The 20,211-nt window shown below is 43.7% G+C and overlaps 1 protein-coding gene across 1 annotated transcript in view; it reads left to right on the top strand.

Moving 5' to 3' along the window:
• Positions 1–20,211, top strand: part of Ddah1 (dimethylarginine dimethylaminohydrolase 1) — a 125,365-nt gene that overhangs the window by 85,196 nt on the left and 19,958 nt on the right. The window contains exons 2-4 of the mRNA XM_032897218.1: positions 3,253–3,352; positions 8,632–8,705; positions 9,509–9,628. Coding sequence (XP_032753109.1) covers positions 3,253–3,352; positions 8,632–8,705; positions 9,509–9,628 — 294 coding nt within the window. The remainder of the gene's footprint in view (positions 1–3,252; positions 3,353–8,631; positions 8,706–9,508; positions 9,629–20,211) is intronic.

Here is a 20,211-nt window from a genome sequence, read left to right as displayed (position 1 = left end):
TAACAAGAGTTGTATCTGATTTCTCTTGTTCACTTGCAGCTCTGGGTGTTATGAGCTTTACATGGATTTAGTGGTCAGAGGGAGCTTAAGAAGTTGATGGTAGTGTAAATAAATGCTCACTTTAAAGATGGGCAGACTGAAGCTCAGTCTGCCCACCCAGGCAAGAGAGATGTAACTCAAAGCACTTGTCAGTCTTCAGGATGGAGTTGGATTATAAGATAAGGTTTCTCTAATTTCTTCTGATCTGTGCATTAGCAGTGCCCATCGAGCTCAGCCTGTGGAATCAATGCTGTTTGTTCTGATGGTTTTCGAGTAATTTAGAGTCTCACTGCTGAGTTGGTGTCTCTGTGAAAGGTGGAGTGTTGGGTCCTTTGGCTTTTTTCCTCTCCTGAATGAAAATGAAAGCAGCGTTAGCTATGACAGTGCAATCCCACAACAAGCGGGTGTTTGAAGGTTCATGGTTGTGTCTATTCCTATAAAGCTCCCCCTTCTGTCATTTCATTTGCTGTTCAGGTGGCCCCAGTAGCTGGCTTGCTCTAGGCTGGTGTGTCAGGGCACTGCTAGGCCTATTGTAGGAGACTTTCTGTGCTTCCCTAGAAATCTGTACCAGGAGGATTCAGTTCTCAGTGGACAGCCAGTATCATTTGGCTCTCTCAGTGGGCAGCCTGCTGGGCTTGGTCCTTCCGCTTTGTTAGACCTCTCCCTGGGGTTAGCATGCCCAACTTGATACTGCATGGCCCTGAACCTCTCACAGCTGTCTACTTCATGTTTAAGTTTTTTAAGCTCTCATTCAGACACTTGACTCTGAAAGTAACCTAGTGCCATCCACACGTACGATGCAGACCTATCCCCGACACTTAGCATAGAAGAGAAAGAGAATACATTACATGTGGATAGCACATAATCCAGATGTGAGGTAATGTCGCTGTACCTGGTCTCGAGGTTAGGAAACCATGGTGTTTTATCCTTTAAAGTCTTCTCCCCTTTAGAATGATTTTATCACAAGGGTCCAACAGCTTCTTAACTGTACACATGCACTCAACGTTCCCAAAGGAAAAATGTCTGGTTACATGATCCTGACTGATCGCTTTCGAAAACCAGGAGAAAAAGTAAACCTTCAATTTTGAAAGACAGAAGACTCGAAAGATGGAAGGAGGTGTTTCAGAGAGTGTCCACCTTATTTCTTGTCTTTAACTCGAAAGAGTTTGAATGAAGGTCCTCAGTTGAGATGCTACAGTTACAGAAGCTTTTCCGAGCAGAATCCGTGTTGCTGCAGAATTCCCAGTTATTGAAACGTTAACTTCAGAGCCTAGTCCTCATGCCTTCTCTGGTTACACTGCGTGAATTTTCTATAGACACTAAAGCTGACAGCAGAAGTGTCTTTCTCTCTCTCTCTCTCTCTCTCTCTCTCTCTCTCTCTCTCTCTCTCTCTCTCTGTGTGTGTGTGTGTGTGTGTGTGTGTGTGTGTGTTCAGAGTCTCCCGAATCGTGGTGAACGTTGTTTTGCTCCTGCTTGTGTGGTAGGCCAATTCCCTTTCCTGTTAGAGGAGTCACTGAGTGTATTTGCTAGAGAGAGGCCATTTTGTCTGTGGAAATACTTTGTGTTGTTCTGAGTCACTCTGGTGTGTGGGATGTGGCATGAGTTCCAGGACAAGGATGAGGTGGTGTGTTTATTTTTCTTTATACCCACTTTAATGTTTTCGAATGCATGAATGTCAGTACTGTCAAAGCATTTCCATATTTTTATTAGTTTAGAAGCAACTTCTGTAGTGATGTCCGGTGTGGTGTGAGCCCCGGGTAGCAGGCATTTGGTGGGGGTGCCCAGTGTGTCATGATCTCTTGTTTTTCTCTTAGCCTTGTTCATGCCTTCTTAATAGATGCTACGATTTTAAAGGTTGCACAGACCTTAGAAAATATTAAAACTACGTTTGTTGAGCTGCTGGAAGGATGTGAATTAAGTTATAAGCTTCCAAGAGCACACACCTGTAATTCCAGTACTCAGAGTCAGAGGTCCAAGGTCATGAGTTCAAAGCCAACCTGGGCTACTGGGTGACAAGCTGTCTTAAAATAGAATAGTTTAAACAATCTAAAGATATATAAGCTTCAGTCATATTTTCTAATTCAGTTCAGAGTGTCTCTATGATGGATAAACCCAGAAGAAGAGAATCCCTGAACTTCACTTTCCAGTATTCTTCTGTTTCGTGATAATTACCGTATTTGTTAATAACCTCTAGGGAACTAAGTTTTAAAAACACATGAATATAAGTTTTAACAACAGGACAACTAAGAAGCTGTGGGTAAATGGCATTTTAGAAAATATTTTCTAAGAAAACAATGACTGTCTTCCCTGCAGACTGAATTATCTTCACTGTTCATTGGTGTGCCTAGTGTTTGTGATTTTGACCATCTCACTTGGACCTAAAATTAATTCTTATACTTTCTTACAAGGACAAGAAAACTGGGTGATAGGCCTCCTGCCTCTCAGTGTTCTAACCAGTCAGCCTCCAACAGAGCCCTAACCAGTTAACCTTCTTAGGCAAGACAAGACTATAATATTGAGTCAATGTTACACCAGAACAGTGATTCCCAACCTGTGGGTCTCAACCCCTTTGGAATCAAAGAACCCTTCAGCAGAGGTCACATATCAAATAGCCTGCATATCTAATACTTACATTAGGATTCATAACAGTAGCTAAATTACAATTAGGAAGTAACAACAAAAATAATTTTATGGTTGGGGTCACCAAGGCATAGGGAACTGTTATTTAGGGTGGCAACATCAGGAAGGTTTAGAAGGACTGCACTAGAAGGAAAGCAAAAGGGATTTTGTTTTGTTTTTGAGACACTGTATCGAGAGATGGCTCAGCCGTTAAAGGCTAGGCTCACAACCAAAAATATAAGAGACACTGTATCATTCTACAGACCAGGCTGGCCTGGAGCTCACGGAGATGCTCCTCCTCGTCCCCACCCCATCCCCAGCTAACCTCCAAAGTGCTAGGATTAGAGGCATGAACCACCACGCCCAACTCTTTATAAAGGTGCTTTCTAGCAAATAATTTCTCCTGTTAGAAATGATCGCCACTGGTCCTGTTCTCTACTGTATATCCATACTACATACCCTCCTATATCCACAAGAGTGTGTGTGCATGTGTGTGGGGGGGGGTATTTAGTGTTAAGAAGTTGTGGTTGTGGAGAGTTGATTTTTCACATTGGCAAGTGGTCAGTATTAATACAAACTTTGATTTTTCAACAGGTTGACATGATGAAAGAGGCTTTGGAAAAACTTCAGCTCAACATAGTAGAGATGAAAGATGAAAATGCAACCTTAGATGGTGGGGACGTCCTATTCACAGGTATGCACACATCCATCTTCTGTTCTAATGCCCGACGGTGGGGATGTCTTCTCGTTCCTCTAGTCTAATACCCAACCCGTCCTTGCTTGCGTCATTGATGTTTCTTTAGTCATCAAATAAATGCTAAGCACAGAGATCTTAAACGTTGAGAAACTCACAGTGAAGAAGAGGGGCCTTCTGTTCAGAGATAATGACTGTGATATCTAGATATGTCTCGTGCTTCCTTGCAATGCACTTTGTCACCAGAACATTCACATGCATAATTTGTTATCCTTTACAGGGATATTATTAGTATGTAACATGGTTTTCTACAATTGAGTTTATGTGTTGCACAGTATTTCCCTTGTGTAACCATATACCGGTGTCTTAGTTTGGGTTTCCATTGATGTGAAGAGACACAATGATCAAGGCAGCTCTTATAAGGACATTTGATTGGGGCCGGCTTACAGGTTCAGAGGTTCAGTCCATTATCATCAAGGCAGGAAACATGGGAGCCTCCAGGCAGTCATGGTGCAGGAGGAGCTGAGAGTCCTGCATCAGGAGAAGACTGGTGTACAGGAAGCTAGGAGGAGGGTCTCAAAGCCCACTCCTACAGTGACACACTTCCTACAACAAGGCCGCACCCTCCTAATAATGCCACTCCCTGGGCCAAGCATATTTAATCCACCACACTGGGTTTGTACTAAAAGGTGCTTAACTCAAAATTAGCATCACTGACAAATAATTTCTTTCCAGATGGCAAGATTGTATTCAAATAAATCTCCATGCAAATTGATTTGGCTTTGTGCCAGCATAACTCGATGAACTATAAATGTTACTATGATTGCTGGTCTAACCAGAGTCCATATACGATGGCTACTAAAGAAACAATAGTTACAGCATTTAACCTTTCCACTTCTTTATGATGGTGTAGTATTACATCAAATCTCTGTCCTTGGACACATTCTGGTTCTGATTTACAGTGAGATTTTTGTTTGCCCCTAAATGTCAAAGAATTTCACCAACGTAGTCCAAAAACAGACATTGGACTGGAGGACTAGAGAAAGCAGCCTCATGTGACCTACAAGCACCAAGCTTCTTGGGAGTAAGTCTGAGAGTCTAGCAGATGAGTGCCGTGTGTGTGTGTGTGTGTGTGTGTGTGTGTGTGTGTGTGTGTGTGTGTGTGTGTATAGCCAAAGTATGGCTGTGTGTTTTCTAAATAGCACAGGTTATTGATTTACTCGATTTGCTCACATTTAGGTTTAATAAATAGTCCTGGTGAAAGAGGACAGAGAGGAGGAAGAGGTGGCCTTAATCTGTGACATTTCAGTGCCTTCTTGCTTGGTGTCCTATGGCTGTGGCTGGAGCCCTTGTGTCACCCATCTCTGAAAGTCGATGTTCAAACCATGGCTCTTGTGAACAGCATCCAGTGGTGCTGGTGCTGTCTGACACAGGGTAGGGCCCTGCTCTGGATTTGGGTTACAGTACTGTGAGCCCTCAGAACACAGAGTGAGGGCATCAAGGGAACCGACCATAGCTCTGGTTGTGCCTAAGCCAACTCAGCCATTCTCTCAGTCTCCCAAGGAGGAGCCCCTCAGAACAGTCTTCGTGCCTCCCCTGGGTAGGACTTCCACTCTTTATGACAGACCAGAGCAGCAGCCTATTTTCTCTTAGAAAATGGGTTTCCATGAGAACTAGATGTGTAAGGCACACTTCCTTACAAGGCAGTGCTTTTTTTTATTTTACCAGAACATGTCTACAGTAATATAACTTATGGGGAACAGGTTCAAATGTCCTTCAAAACACTGTCCAGTCAAGGTGGTCTGTTTACAGCGAGTTAATATTAGATCCGAACAGCTCACCCGCACTAATCCTGACAGACCCTCATCATACATCCTTTGACCACAGTTCTTCCCACAGCATGCCAAGCCCCATGTCTCTGCCTCACTGCACACGGAGTCTAAGCCCTAATTTTGTCTGAATCTTTCTTTACTCATTCAGTAAGTTCCTATCTTGAGACTTAGCCTATTAAAAGCTGAGATGAGGGCCTGGGGAGATGACTCGGTGAGTGAAGCATTTGCCTCTCAAGGTTGAGGATCTGAGCTCTGCTCCCCAGGGCCCACATAAAGCCAGAAACAGAACCACGTGTCTGAAGTCCCAGTGTGTCTACAGTGAGAAATGGAGACAGAATTCCCAGAAGTGTGGGGGCTGGCCAGCCTGGCTTGCACAGCGATGACCAAGGGACCCTGACTTATGCAAGGTAGATAGAGAGTTCAGGGTTGCCCTCTGATTTCTACACCTGAACCCCCATTGTCTCCCTCGTCTCTCCTTCCACCTCTCCTTTGAGAAACAATAACATTTACCATTTTTTAAAACATTTTTAAGTGTAAAAATCCATGAACCATAAGTTACATTTCCAATATGTGCAAGTTAGCCCCGGGGATTTTAGATCAGGCAGCGCGGGGTAAGTTAAAGAATCCGAAGCACTTCCCGCGTGCTCTCTGCCTCCTTCTTCCCAAGAGGCAAAGCGTCATTAGCGATCTATCAGGAAACGGACAGAAGGAGGGCTGCTTTCCAGTTCCACTTCCTGCTGGGAAATCTGTCCGCCCCCCCAGCAGCTACTGGCGAAGACCTGTCTCCATCTCATTTCCCTGGAACAGATAACACCCACTTACCCTTTTATCGCTTTACTTATTTTGTAAAATACAGACTTATATAACTGAGTTATAAATGTGTACATGCTGTTTAAAGACCAGTAAGAAAGTAAGCATGTCCACCCCGGCTTATAACACAGAAACCTGACAGGACCCCAGAAACCCCGTGTGGTCCCCAGCCCTTCCCACTTCAGCCTTGGGAAGCCAGTCTCTCCTGTCCTGTTGACCCTTGCCTGGTCTCCCTTTGGAGTTTGTCTCAGTATCTGTATTTCATGTTTCTCTCCTTCTAAGTTCCTATTGCTGTGGTGTCCACTGCACGAATCCTTGTGTGATTTTTCTACTTCTGACATGAGTTGGTAGATAGAGCTGGAGGGTTTTTACGTTGACGAGTATTCTGTGAAAAAGAATGCAGTATCAAGTATTTATTTATTTTACTGAGGGTATACAGTGCGATGCTTCTTGGATTTTGCCTGCCTGTTCCTGTGTGTGCCCTGTGGGCTCATGTATAGGAGATGTTCTCTAAGGCTCACACGTGAACCCTGGGTTCTAGGGTAGACTCTTCTGCTGTTTCCATATGATGGTCATCTGACTTTCCTTCATTCCAGCCTTCTGATACTTGATCAGTCTTGCGTATCAGGTATAAAACCGACCCACCACTACTCAGTTCTATACACTGTGCCTAACTTAGTTTGCTAATATGTTTAAAGCTTTTTCTTTCTTTTTGTCTTCGCCTCCGTTTTCAAAGTGTTGGCTGTAAAATCATTCTCCGTGTCTCTTCAAACTTCGTAGCAACTGTAGCTAGATGCCCTTTCATTTGTGATGCTCGAGCGAGCTGACCTCTCTCAGTCCCCCCCCCTCAGGAAGATTGTCAATTTTATTAATCTTTTCAAAGGACCAAATATTGGCTTTTGTGAACCCTTTCTCTTTCTCTTTCTTTGTCTCCCTCTTTTAAACGTCTTTATTTATACTCCATCCCTTTTCCCTACACAATGAATTGGCACCAACTTTGAAATGGACACTTCTCTAAAGTATCTATTTCCCTCCAAATACTTCAATAAAATCTTTCTTCCTTCTCCCTTTCTTTTTTCCTTTCTTTTTTTCTGTTTGTTTGTTCATTTGTTTGTTTATGACAAGATCTCTTGTAGCCCAGGCTAGGTTCCAATTCACTGTATAATTGAGGACGAGCATAAGCTCCCAATCCTCCTGCCTCTACCTCCCAGTACTGAGTTACAGGTTTGTTCCTCCATACCCAGGGAGAACCTCTTGTTGACATGAGTAGTTCTTAACACCCTTTAGTTCTAAATGTTTTCTAAATTTATGTTTTGATTTCATCATTGACTCACTGATAGGTAACCGTGGATTTAATTTTAATGTGGTCATTCTTGTAAGTTCGGAGACTGCCAGCCCCCTCTGTAGTAATGAAGCATTTACCCATATTTCCTCTATGAATCATATTTCAAGTAGATCAATGTTTTCTTCTTAGAATTCTAAATGGAAACGCAGATCCCTAATAAAATAGTGTATCTGTAGCCAAGCATCACTGGAAACCAAAACCACTGTGTGGTTTGAAGCTTACTGGGAAAACACAATAGGGGAACTGGACTAGCATCACTGAACACATTTGATCATTCTAGTCCCACTGAAATATTGGTGACATTGGTGACATTGGTGACATGCTTGTGTGAAGCAATGGACTTACAGACCCCACTGGAAAAAGAAAAGTTATCGAACCACTTCCAGGAGACTGTCGATTCACTGAAAATACACAGAGTAGAGGAACATCATAAATGCCTAATGACATTAGAAAGCCATCGACCAAACCCGGGACATAGATTATTGATCTGATGAAAAGCCTGTTGTCTCTCATAAATAATTAGGAAAGTAAAGGAGATTTGATTATTAGGGGTTTTTTTTTTTTACATTTTGTTATTTTCCTTAATTTTTCATACAACATTTTTGGTCACATCCTTTCCCGCTCCCAAGTCCTCCCAGAATTATTTAATTATTGACTATTTCATGTGTGGGGGTGTTGGTCTGCATGTCTGCCTGTGTACCACATGCTTGCCTGGTGCCTATAGAGGGAAACCTGGAGAGGACGCTGGATTCCCTGGAACCATATTGTTGAGATTTCATGAATCATGCCTAGATTTTCCTGTCATAGAAAATCGCTCCCAACTGACCTCATCTTCCCCATTCTTCTGGCTCCTAAAATCTTCCTGCCCCATCTTCAAGACGTTCCCTGAGACATAGGTATAAGGGTTGTGTTGAATATTCGCAGCCATGTTAAGGGTACAGTAGAGAGGCAATGAGTCCTCTCCTACATCTGGGGAGCCACCACCCTGCATCACCAGACATTGGTCATCTTCCCGAGCTGAAACTCCATCACCGTTCACCAACCACTCTACCCACTCACGCCTTCTCCCAGCTCCTAGCAGCTGCCATGATAATTTCCATCTCTGGATTCGAAAGGATTATGTAAGAGCAGTCTTTTGAACCCGTTTTTGGAATGGAAACAGGGGTCTCTTTGGAACTTTCCCAACGGAGAAGAGAACTGTGTGATACTTGAAGACTATTATTTGTACATAAAGAAACAGTGTACAGTCCCCAGGGCTACGGACTCACTATGTTCCATCACATCTATTACAGGCAGAGAGTTTTTTGTGGGCCTTTCCAAAAGGACAAATCAACGAGGTGCTGAGATCTTGGCTGATACTTTCAAGGTAAGTGAGGTATCCTTTCTGCCTGGCTCAGAGTAATGGCTTGATAAATATTCATAGCCCCGTTGAATCAATATGCCATGAGCAATCGTGTTTATATTCCAACAGCTTTACAAAAATTATTCTTAGTATTTGTACATTTACTAGACGTCTTGAAGACTATTAAATTCAAGTTTCTCCGTAATTAGGATCCATTGAGCTCTCTCGGGAACAAGAAAGTTAGTGTGTTCACCTTCTGGCTTTCCCAAGTACATAATCATACAAACGCACCAGTACATGCTTCTGACAGAAATCACTTTTAAAAAATAAAGTCTGGAGACCCAGGCATGTCTAAAACAAATGTGATTTGTTTTTTCAGATTAGAATCCGGGGAAATCCAGTAAAGAACTACTGGGTGCTTACTGTGTACTGGGAACTGTGGAAGTATTGCAAATGCCTTCCTTAAAGGTCCCTTTAGTGGGCATGAAAACGTGGTTCATAAGACTGCTTAGTAACGAATACAAACAGACACACACACACACACACACACACACACACTCAGGAAGCTCAGTTCCCTGTGAGAATATGAAGCTCTTGCTGACCCAGTGTCCACAAGGGATCCAAACAACCCTCCCAGAGCAGCCTGCTCCACCTAGCCAGCAGAGACGGTAACACAGTCAATTTTGGAAGGAAGGAAACTGCATTCTTCCTACAAAGCTGTCTTGATTCAACCAGCTACACCAATACCTGTGAGTCAGGCTCCCCACTTCCCCTGCTCCCCCGCTTAGTAACAACCCACTTGTGTTTCCTTCTGTTTGTCTGCATAGGACTACGCAGTTTCCACAGTCCCCGTGGCCGATTCTTTGCATTTAAAGAGTTTCTGCAGCATGGCTGGCCCCAACCTGATCGCAATAGGGTCCAGTGAATCTGCGCAGAAGGCCCTCAAGGTAAATACAAAACTCTGTTCCTCGGTGCAGCGGGCTGTGCCTGGCCACAGGTTAGACACCAGACAGGGTGGCAAGTTCAGAATGAATGACAGGCACATGAGACGCCTGTGACATCCTCTGTGTACCCTGAGACTCGTTAGGAGCCAAGAACTCCCAAGTGTGGAAAGAGGTCTTCAGTGTCAAGCCATTCTTTAAACTTCATCATCTCTACACTCTGGGAATAAAAGACAGGAATCTTTGCAGTGTTTTCTCTCTCTTACGTAGGTGGGTTGGCACATTAAGAGCTTGCAACAATAGCCCCATCCTGTTGTTGTGTGTATACTACTTCGCAAAGGACTTTTAGAAAGCCGTGATTCAGAAGAACCTATAAAACTCGCCTTCCTTGCTTTTATTCAGAATGATAAATTTTAGCACAGGAAATGCCCTCGCTCCTAAGTGAAGCTAGGGAAAACCCAGGAATATTATGAATTTCCCAGGTCGTGGAGCTCGATCGAGAGTGGGAGTTAGGGGACGTAGGGCCCATTGCTCCCACATGCCCCCTTTGACAGTGTATCTCAGTCAGTAACTTCAGCCATGGGAGACTATCTACAGGCTCTGGAAGAGTAGAGACCAGGTTAGAGTCCATTCCTGTCTGGCCCTATGTGGAGCTTCAACATATTTATTCCTGGGGCCAGTGAGTGGGGGGAGGGGGGTCAGGAGTGGGGGAGACTGTCTACTTTGGCTTATAAACTAGATGGGGTGCCTTGCTGGGTAACAATGCTGGCACTAAATGGTCTGGTACAGCAAGAGTCCCCTTTCCTCTGAGGGGACTCTTCATGTCAACATGCATGACTTACCTAAAAACCGAAACCCAGAGACTCCTCTGAAGCAGAGAGTGAGAACGAGGGTGGCCTACGTGCCCCAGTACACGCCCTGTATTACTTTCCTCTTCTCCCTCAGCTAACCCAGGCGCAGCTTAAGGATGGGCAGGATTCCCCACTGTGGAATTTGCAGCTCCTTCATCCTCTCTTTTCCCCTCACTGTATCTCTGACAGCACTTGAATCGAGGGCTTTTAACAGTTGTTGCTGAATTATCTCCCAAATTTGATTTGTATTAGAGTGTCTTTCTCTGGTTTCCTTTGGAGTATGCCTTTTGTTTCGCTTCGTCTGGAAAACTGTGTCTGCTTTCTGTGTACAGGAAAGATAATGTCTTGAAAGAAAGCATTTGATGAATGGTGCTGTGCAGGGACCAGGAAGATGGTATTTCTCCTTGGGGAGTAACTATGGTATCTGTCCATAACAGCCGAGTTGGTCTGCACGTGTTCGGAATTGATTATAGGGCAATGGGAACGTAAGCCGACTCGTACTCTGCCTTTGTGCAAATGAACACAAAGATCCCCTTCTAGACAAAGGAGGAAAAGTATCCTTTTATGCCGTTCTGAGTAGACTGGCTCCCTAATTCCAACAGCGTGGAGACCACTGCCTCAGACGGTGCTGACTCCACCTTGAGAAACTGACATAGCAAAGTAAGAGCTAATACGATTTGGCTGGTCATAGGGAAAAGATTCTAATAGCTACTCTAATCCCTAAGGAAAGCAGAGAGCTCCCTCATAGCTATCAGAGAAAGCCCTCTGAAAGAAATGGGACTAGAATCAGATCCAAACCAATGAGTAGCACTTGTTAGGGTGGGATTCCGTGAGAGCGTGCCTCAGGTAGTGATGTAGTATAAGCCGACACTGAACAAAGCCTGTTCATGAGATGTGAGCAGCTTTGACGCACTAGTGAAGTGTTTTCTTGCCAGCCGCTGGCTGGATCAGGTAAGATCTAAAGATGCAGCGATTCAAAAAATGAAGAAAAGAAGAATTTCACGGTGAAGAGTCTGGGTACCTACACCTTTCTGAATGGAAAGATTATTCCTTCAGAGAAGCCAGACCAACACGCCTCTTACCAAAAATGCTAACCATTTGCATTTTCTCAGTGGAAGATGAAGACCTCACAGACAGAAAAGAGGAGCACTGATAAGCTAGCAAAAACAGACAAACAAAAGACGGTTCCACATCCCAATTCCCATCGAATGTCTTAGTGTGTGTTCCATTTTCCTTCATCCATCTCTTCCCGTTGACAAGCTCTGTTCTTAGAACATTCTGTGGAGACCTCATAGTCCTTCCTGCAGAGCTTGTCTGGGTATTAACAATGATGTCCGTGCTCCACCTGAAACCTTCTGTGTCAGAAGCTATAAATAGCCCTGGCCAGCTCCAAGGGCGTTCTGTGGAGATCATCTTTCCCGTCAGCAAATGTACTATCTATACCATGGGCCTGTGGAGTTGGCGAATGCCCGCCTGTCTTGTTCCTAACATCAGAAAGTGTCCTTGTGCTTTGTACTGAGAGCTTGACAAACTCAGCTGGTGGATAATGAGCTCTTCTCCCACAGAGGATGGTCTGAGGCCAGACACAGGGGTCAGTGACATTCGCATTCAGGTGACCTGAGATGTTCCGTTACCAGAGAACAGCTTGGTTCCTGTAGAAAGCTGCCAATAAAATTAATAAAGGGATAAGTCCTACTATTGACACGGAGATGTACATACTGGTACAGATGTTCAGGAGAGATAGAAACGCTGTCATGTACACAAACAGAAGCATCCTTGGCATCTCGTTCCCCATATTGCAGATAGGAATTCTGAGGTTGGGTGAAATAAATATTTTGAGGAGAATGTTAATCCTCGAGGATCTAATTTCCTGGGTCTTGGATCTCCTTTCCTTGATTTTCCACTGTGTTCAATAGCCTCCTGGTGCTGGGTCAAATACCTGAGATAAGTCAACTTGAAAGGAATCAAGTCTCATGGTTTTAGTGGCTTCAGTCCATGGTCACTTGACCTTATGGTAAGGCAACACCGTGGAAGGAAGCACACAGTGCAACATAGCTTCTCGCCTTCTGACAGTGTGGGAGCGGTGAGGACAAAGTGGAAAGAGGACCCAGACTCTCCCACAAAGCACAGTCTTGGGGTGATCTAACTTACTCACAGTAGGTCCCACATCCTAAAAGTTCCACAACTTCCCAGTAGTGACGCAGGCTGGTGGTCAGTCCTCCGATACACGAGCCTTTGGGAAACACTCGGAATCAGAGCACAGCTCTGTCCTGCTCAAAGGCCATTCTTTTCCTATCAGAAAAACCTGTTTAACTATTTTTTAACCAGAGAGTTGTCCCTATTGTCCACTTTCTTCAATTATTTCCTGCTATTTATTTGTTTGTTTGCTTGCTTGTTGATGTACTTGTTTGGTTTCAAGGAGGGTGTGAGTTTTTTTCCAACTACAATATTTCCTCACCAATCCTGTTATCTCTGTAATTGCCTTGGTAAAGAAGCCACAGCTCCTTGGGCATGTTTTTAAAGGGCAAATTATTCAGACAGAGGTGAAATGTACCTTCCTGTACCGCAGAACAAGCTTTCTTTGTCTGTTACCACTCTCTAATATCTGTTTCTTCTGAATCTGAAACCTCTTTTTACATACTCAGTTTAAAGCCGAGACCCAGGGGTTTGTGAATAGTCTTGCCCTATTTGAAATGCTTTGCCACGGGTTCCGATCTAGTCTTGGCTAATGAAGTTGACTCTTATGTATGTGGACCTCATACATACCTAGACTGTGGTGGAACTGAGATCTTGGTTTGCAGTAACCTCCTCTTAGTTTAACTTGGGTGTTATAGATATTCGATCACACTGGGAACCCAGAGATTGTGTTATTTACTGAAAATAGAAAAGCTATTTCTAGTTGTGGTATGCCTCAGCTGTAGCACACACCTATAATCTCTTTACCTGGACTATAGATGAACCCTTCATACACACCTTTAATCCCCAACAGTGAAGGTAAAGCTAGTTTGTAGAAGGAAGCACCCACGTTTGAAAGTCATGTCTAATTGAGTGGCAGACAAAGTGACGAATCAAAGGAGATTTGACAGAATAGGATATGCCCAACTGTCATAAGGAGAGAGAGAGAGAGAGAGAGAGAGAGAGAGAGAGAGAGAGAGGCTCTACTAAAAAGAGAGCGGTGAAGAGAGAGGAAGGAGGCATTTTACCCAGAGAGTTTTACAGAAACAGGTTTAAGAAAGAACAGCTAGACACAGGTAAAGACAGAGAATGAGAAGGAGCCAGACGATTAGAGCATATTGCTAGAGTTAGTTTGAGTCCAAGTGGAGCAATTTAGTCAGAAGCCAAGAGAAGCTAGATTGAGTCAGTCAGCTTGGAGAGGAGTTGGAGCCAGAACACCTGGGTTGAATCAGCCAGCCAGAGTTCAAAAGAATTAGAAAGGGTGAGCTTATTCATCAGTAAGTCTCAGAGGCTGAAAACTTTCTAGGCCTAGATAAGATTATACAGAAGCTAGAAGCTTCTAGGACTAGGCCTAGGTTTTCAAATGGAGGCCTTAAGCCTCTGAGATGACAATTATTACAGAAGAATAAAAGTTACTTTAACAGGTAAGATGAAGCCAGTTGGCAATTTCTCAACCTTTGATCACTGTAGGAGAAAATAACAGTACCGGGAAAGGGCTTTATGCAAAGAGTGGTTCTTTATTGGCCCTGCTGACCTTCTTTGTAAAATTTAGTTTGTACCTATCCTTACTGTTAGGGAAGTGGCCTGTCTGTTTTGTTGGTAGATCAAGTGGTGCCTATGATCTCTATCCTTTAATAGCCTGTTGGAAGGCACTGAAGCTAGAGACAAATTGACCTAAAATCTGAGCTTCCTTTCCAGCAAAAACTCTGATTACAAACAAAGGGCACTCATACAGTACCTCACTATAGAATCTTGGGTAATATTAGGCCATATCCAGAAATCCAGAGTCCACAGTAGCTTGTTAGTCCTGAAGGCCCTGTTTCCTAGCATTTGGTGATGGAAGAGCCTTGTTGGCTTCAGTATTATCAAATGCCATCCTGGATGATGTAATTACATCTTTAGGTGGTCTTGTGAGGCATTAGGAACTGAATGTGTAAATCCACTGTGCACTGTTATCCTGTTGAGTCATTCTGGTTCTCTCAAAATCACTTGGGTCTGCCTGTAGTAACACTGATATCCTTCCAAGAAAGCGCATAAATTTGGGAGAGATGTTGAAAAGCTCTCAGCATAGTTCTCAAGGTTATCAAAGAAACTACCCAGATCATGATTGAGCTGCTTGAGGTCATGTATAGAGAAATGTAATTAACAATGCACATGTTCATATTCTATATCACGTTGATAGACGGGGCTCATCCAAGCAAAGGAAATTACATACAATTTTGTACGTAATTATGGGGATGCACTGGTCTACATTTCCAGTAGGTGGTGATGTTGGTAAAGTCTCTATTTCTTCCAGTTTATCCAGAGGAGGGAGTATCTCTCAGTTGAGGGTATTCAATCTTATTTATGTCACTCAGTGGTAGCACATGATTTTAATCCCAGCACTTAGGAGGCAGATGCAGATAGATCTCTGAGTTAGAGGCCAGCCCGGTCTACAGAATGAGTTCCAGGACTGCCAGGACTACACAGAGAAACCCTGTCTCAGAAAAACAAAACAAAACAAACATACAAAAAAAAAAGATGTCTAAATATTCGACCTTATTTATGAGGGTTATTATCTTTTTATCCAATTTATATGATTAGACTAACTCTAGGTCTCGTGGTAAAGCAAACAAAGTTTATATAAAGCTCCTGCCCAGTTGACTATGAAAGAAATATAATTGTAAATTAGCATGGAAAAACACTGCCTTCTGGACAGGGCATGGCTACTGCACTCATGAACTCACAGCAGAGACATTACCTGAACAAGGTGGCACCTAGCAACATTCCGTCATGGTGGGGGAGGAGCTCGTTAGGCCCAGAGTTGTGGGACTGTTGGCGGTTAGTGGAGACCTGGGGGTGGGGTGAGTGAGGAATGATTTCCTTTGGTTACGTAGCCACTCTTAAGTTTCCCATGCTCCAGTAGATAATTCCCATTCATGCTCATGCAAGCAAGCCTCACAAAAAAAAAAAAAAAAAAAAAAGCAAGACGTGAAGACAAGAAGGGAGCGTTCTGTGAAAAAGAGGTTTGGCAAAACTAAGGAGGGAATGAGAGAAAGCAGTGGGCAGTGAACATGAGTAAATATATTGTTTTATGTAAGCAAGTCAAAGGACAGTAAGATTTTAAAATCTTACTGAAAAGTTAACTCAATTTTTAACCCGTCTCCCTTCTCTCTGATTATATTGCGGCCATATGGGGTTTTTTTATATATATAAAAGAAAAAAGAAACACAAACCTTTGTCTTTTTAAAGTTTGGGAATCAGGTTTGTCCCAATTACGAACGATACATCAGAGAGAAGGAATACAGGGGGTTCATGGAGGTGTTCTTTTCACTTGAGACCTGCTAAAATGCCAGTGAAGAGTTGGGGAATGCTTACCCCTTTGTGGGGGACCCTAGGAGGCAGGTATAACATTTCAGAATTGCCCTGGCTGACAAAGAAACCATGAGACTTCTTTTGCATTTCCCTGTACTTCCTGCTACAATTATACATGCACTTCCCATACATCATGAACTTCCTTTCTGCAAGGAACTGGAGAGATTGAATTGAACTCCTTGCTGAGGGAAGAGAAGAACAAGAAGAAAGAATTGAAAGCCTTAGCCAAAATGTATTAGCTTTCATGGCCTACAGGCCACGAAAGAACTGTTCTGTACCAGTTGGTATAGCATGTAAAATAAAATCTGAGACATGTAGTTCCCAAAATAGGAAAGTAGAGGGATCCCACAGTCTAGCACAGATACGCAAATACAAGGGAAGTTGTAAACCTAACGGAACAGGAAACCCTGTGGAATCGATCCAAGCAGAGACCTGCTACCATGAAGATAAGAAAAATCTGATCGTAACTGGCTGGGAACACCGAAAGTATCACCAAGATATTAATCTGGATTCCCCTCATCTCTCAGGTCCTTGCATTATCATTGGAAGAAGTCAAACAAGACAGAGAGACATAAAGGATGATAGGCAGAGTTCAGCAGAGTAGAACACGCTCTCAAAGGTGAACGCCAGCAATAATCAGAGAAGCCATTGCCTTGATCAGCACTTTAGACTTTCCATTGTTTTCTGAAATGTCTCCAGAACTATAAATCATCTTTTCCTGAGTGGGGGGGGGGTGGTTCTGTTCTGTTTAAACTTGTTTTGATTGGTGTATAAGAGGAAGAAATTGTACGTCATTCTGTCTTTATTCTTTGTATCTTGTGGGCCATTGTCTTATAAACTACTGCTGGAGGGGCCATGGGTATCATTAATGACCTTCCTGGAATTTCTGGATGTCATGTCCCCTTCCAGAGCCAGAGGTGCTATAAGTCCCATTTTTCTAACAGTAATTAAATTTTTCTGAGTCCTTTGTTTTGCAAGCTGCTTCAAGAAAGAGGGTTCAGTCTCAGTGCCCTTCCAACACACTATATCTGAGAAGCCACTGAACAGTGACACTTCATAGTGTGTGTGTCGTATGTTTAAATGAAATCAACTAGAAAGATCTTAGCAACTCAGCTAAAAATCCCAAAATACTTTTACTATGCAACTGACATGGGGAAGGAAGGGAGAAGAACACATTATTGAACCTATACTGATCGATCTGTCCCAAGAACATTAGAGGTCAGGTTGATTTGAATAAATTCTTATAGATACAACACCAAATCTGATCCCAGAAAGACTAGTTTCTCAAGTTTTCTCCCATGGTTTTAACATTCCTTTTAGCCCTTGGCCAACTTCTGCCTTCACCCTGACTCTTACTGTCAAGGGACTAATGTAGGATCAGCTAACTGCCAGCCAGGCGTAAGTCCTCGGTACCTTCTAGAAGGGTATCTGCCCTGTCACTGAGCAGAGAACTCCCTGCACTGTACTTGGAACTCCTGACCACACACAAAATGGAGCAAACTGAGTCAGCTCCAGAGAACGAACACCTCCTTTATTTACGCATTCACAGGTCAAACAGCAGCAGTGGCTGCCTTACCGAGCGGGTAGAACTCATGGTCTAGAGACCCAATTCAATGTGAAACTTCAGATTTAAAGTTTAAGAAAAATGCAGCTCAAGTCTTAAGACAAAAAGCCAGGGTTCTATAACCTTAAGAAGCTAGGTCTGCCACCTGTCCTGACAGGCCATTTTAAAAAGCTGATAATAATAAGAAGCAGAGATTTTAGTTGACATGGTCACACTGGGAAGAAACAAATAAGGGGGGGCTGGTGACCCCAAGTCCAGGTATAGGGAACTCATGTGAGATTTAGGCTTAACTGGGGGTCGGGAGGAAGAAGCATCTGTAAGCACACTGCCTTGATCTAAGAGCGTTCTGCAGTGTTAATCTAAGTTTGGGCTCGTTGAGTGTCTGAACTCCCATCTCAGCGAGGTGATCCAAGCAAGTGCCTGATTTCAGGGTCAAGGTGGTCCTTGGGAAATATTTACCGCCATTCTAGGAGCAGCCTACATGGCTTCGTGGACAGTCGCTCTCGTTTGAGGGATGGTCCCAAGTGTGAGGTTCTTCCCTTGCAATCCAAGGTGGCTGCAAGGCTAAGACAATGAGATCTGTGAGCCTTCCGCCCTAGGAAGAATGAGTGACTAGCATGCTGACCTACAGGGGATCCTTCAAAGTGACAGACACCTGAAGGCATCAGAGATGCTGGGCTTTTGCCCTGCATTTAGTTCATGTTAGAAGCTGAATGTGTCCGCTCAGGCGCTGTTCGAACCGTTGGTTGTTCGCTCATGGTGCTGTTATTGGAGGAAGAGGAACTGTTGGGAGATATAGGCTGGCTGAAGATTGGACTGTGGTGAGGTGGGAGCTTAAAGTTTACAACCTGGCTGCTCTCAGCCCACTCGCTGCCTCCTGGCTACCGAGATGGGAAGGGTCCTCGGCACAAGTCCCTCCCCACCATAAACACCAGTATGCCTTCTCCTCAAGCCTGAGCCACAATGAATCCTTCTTCTAAATAAGTTGCTTTTTATCAAACATTTGATTGCAGCTGCAAGAAAAGCAACTAATGAAGTCGTCCTGTTGGCCCAAATGAGAAGCGTTGACTTTTAGCAAGAGCGATGTCCAAATGTGTGTTGTAGAAATACATCTGTTGCTGGAAGTGAACTATGATTCATTTGCAGAAATACCTCGGTGCACCTCCTGTAGCTGTACTCCATCCTCCTGCAGCCCCCACCTTTCTCCTGGACTGGCTTGTTGGTTTTTAATGAAGGAAGACAGAAAAATTAATTTTGTAGCATCTCTTTTTTTTTTTTTTTTTTTTTTTTTTTTTTTTTTTTTAGTACCATCTAAAAATCAATCACTTTCCTCTCCACGAGCCTGGATTAATTACATGCTATCTGTCACAGGAAGACAGTTTTTAATATCTGCCCTCAGTAGAGACTTGCAATAATTCTAGCTTAATCTCCTTGGTGTAGCATTCAGTCCTCCAGTCAGCTGGGAAAGGAGGGAAAAAGGGGGACAAAGGGAAGAGAAAGAAGGAAATTACAGAAGGGGGGTGGATGTTTGTATGTGGGAGAGAGAGAGAGAGAGAGAGAGAGAGAGAGAGAGAGAGAGAGAGAGGAGAGGAGGAGAGGAGAGGAGAGGAGAGGAGTAGAGAAGAGTAGAGTAGAGTAGAGTAGAGTAGAGTAGAGTAGAGTAGAGTAGAGTAGAGTAGAGTAGAGTAGAGTAGTATGAGCAAAGTGGTGACCTATGTCAGTTACTGTTTTGTTGCTGTGATAAAAATACCATGGTCAAGACAACTTAGAGGAAATAGTGTACTTGGGGGTTACAGTTATGAGTCCTCCCAGGTGAAGAGGCACAGAAGCAAGCAGCAGGCATGGCGGCTGGAGCAGGAAGCTGAGAACTCACATCCTGAACTTCAAGCACAAAGAAGAGAGAATGGAAAGTGGATGGAGGTTTTAGCTCTTAAAGTATGTCCTGGTAGCATACTACCCCCAGCCAGGAGGCACCTCCTGCACCTCCCCAAACTGCGCCATCAGCTGGAGCCCAAGAGTTCACATATCTGAGTCTGTGGAGGACATTCCCATGGAAACCACATTTAGCTCTCAGCTGAAAGTCTCTGGAATGTAGTCAGTGAGGAAGGTGCTCACCCGACCTAGGAAAACAGGCAAGACTGTTTGTTCTGTTGATGGGCTCTGTCATCGGCTGGCCAGGCAGCACACGGAGTGTTCTCAGCCTTCTCACTCTGAGCTGCAGAACAGTTACCTTCTCCCGTGGCCATTTAACGTTTTCCTCCTCTTTACTGATAATTCTGTTCTTAGCGAGGCGTGGAAATGTAGCCTTGGATCTCAAGTTCAAGGTCAGCCTGGGCTCCGTAGTGAGACGCTCGTCTCTAAAACCACAGGAATGGAAACGTTTGTTCTGTTGTGTTATAACGAATTATTATTTTAGAAGTAGATGTAAAATATGAGATCTCCCTCCATCTTTCATATCTTTGTCGTGTAAACGAGCTGGAGCACAGTCAGTGGAATTCCAATAGGCTTGAATTTTAAATTAAACGATCTGGGAGCGTTTCAGTGGAAATGTCTTTGCGGCTTCCGATGAGTGTGCACACGTGAGATTCTTAGAACGAGGTCGAGGGCTGCTCCGCAGATCGTTTGAATTGCACCGCACGCAGCTT

Source organism: Rattus rattus, chromosome 3 (assembly GCF_011064425.1).
Source record: "Rattus rattus isolate New Zealand chromosome 3, Rrattus_CSIRO_v1, whole genome shotgun sequence".
Taxonomy (NCBI): Eukaryota; Metazoa; Chordata; class Mammalia; order Rodentia; family Muridae; genus Rattus; species Rattus rattus.
This window is presented reverse-complemented; position numbering and strand designations above follow the sequence as displayed.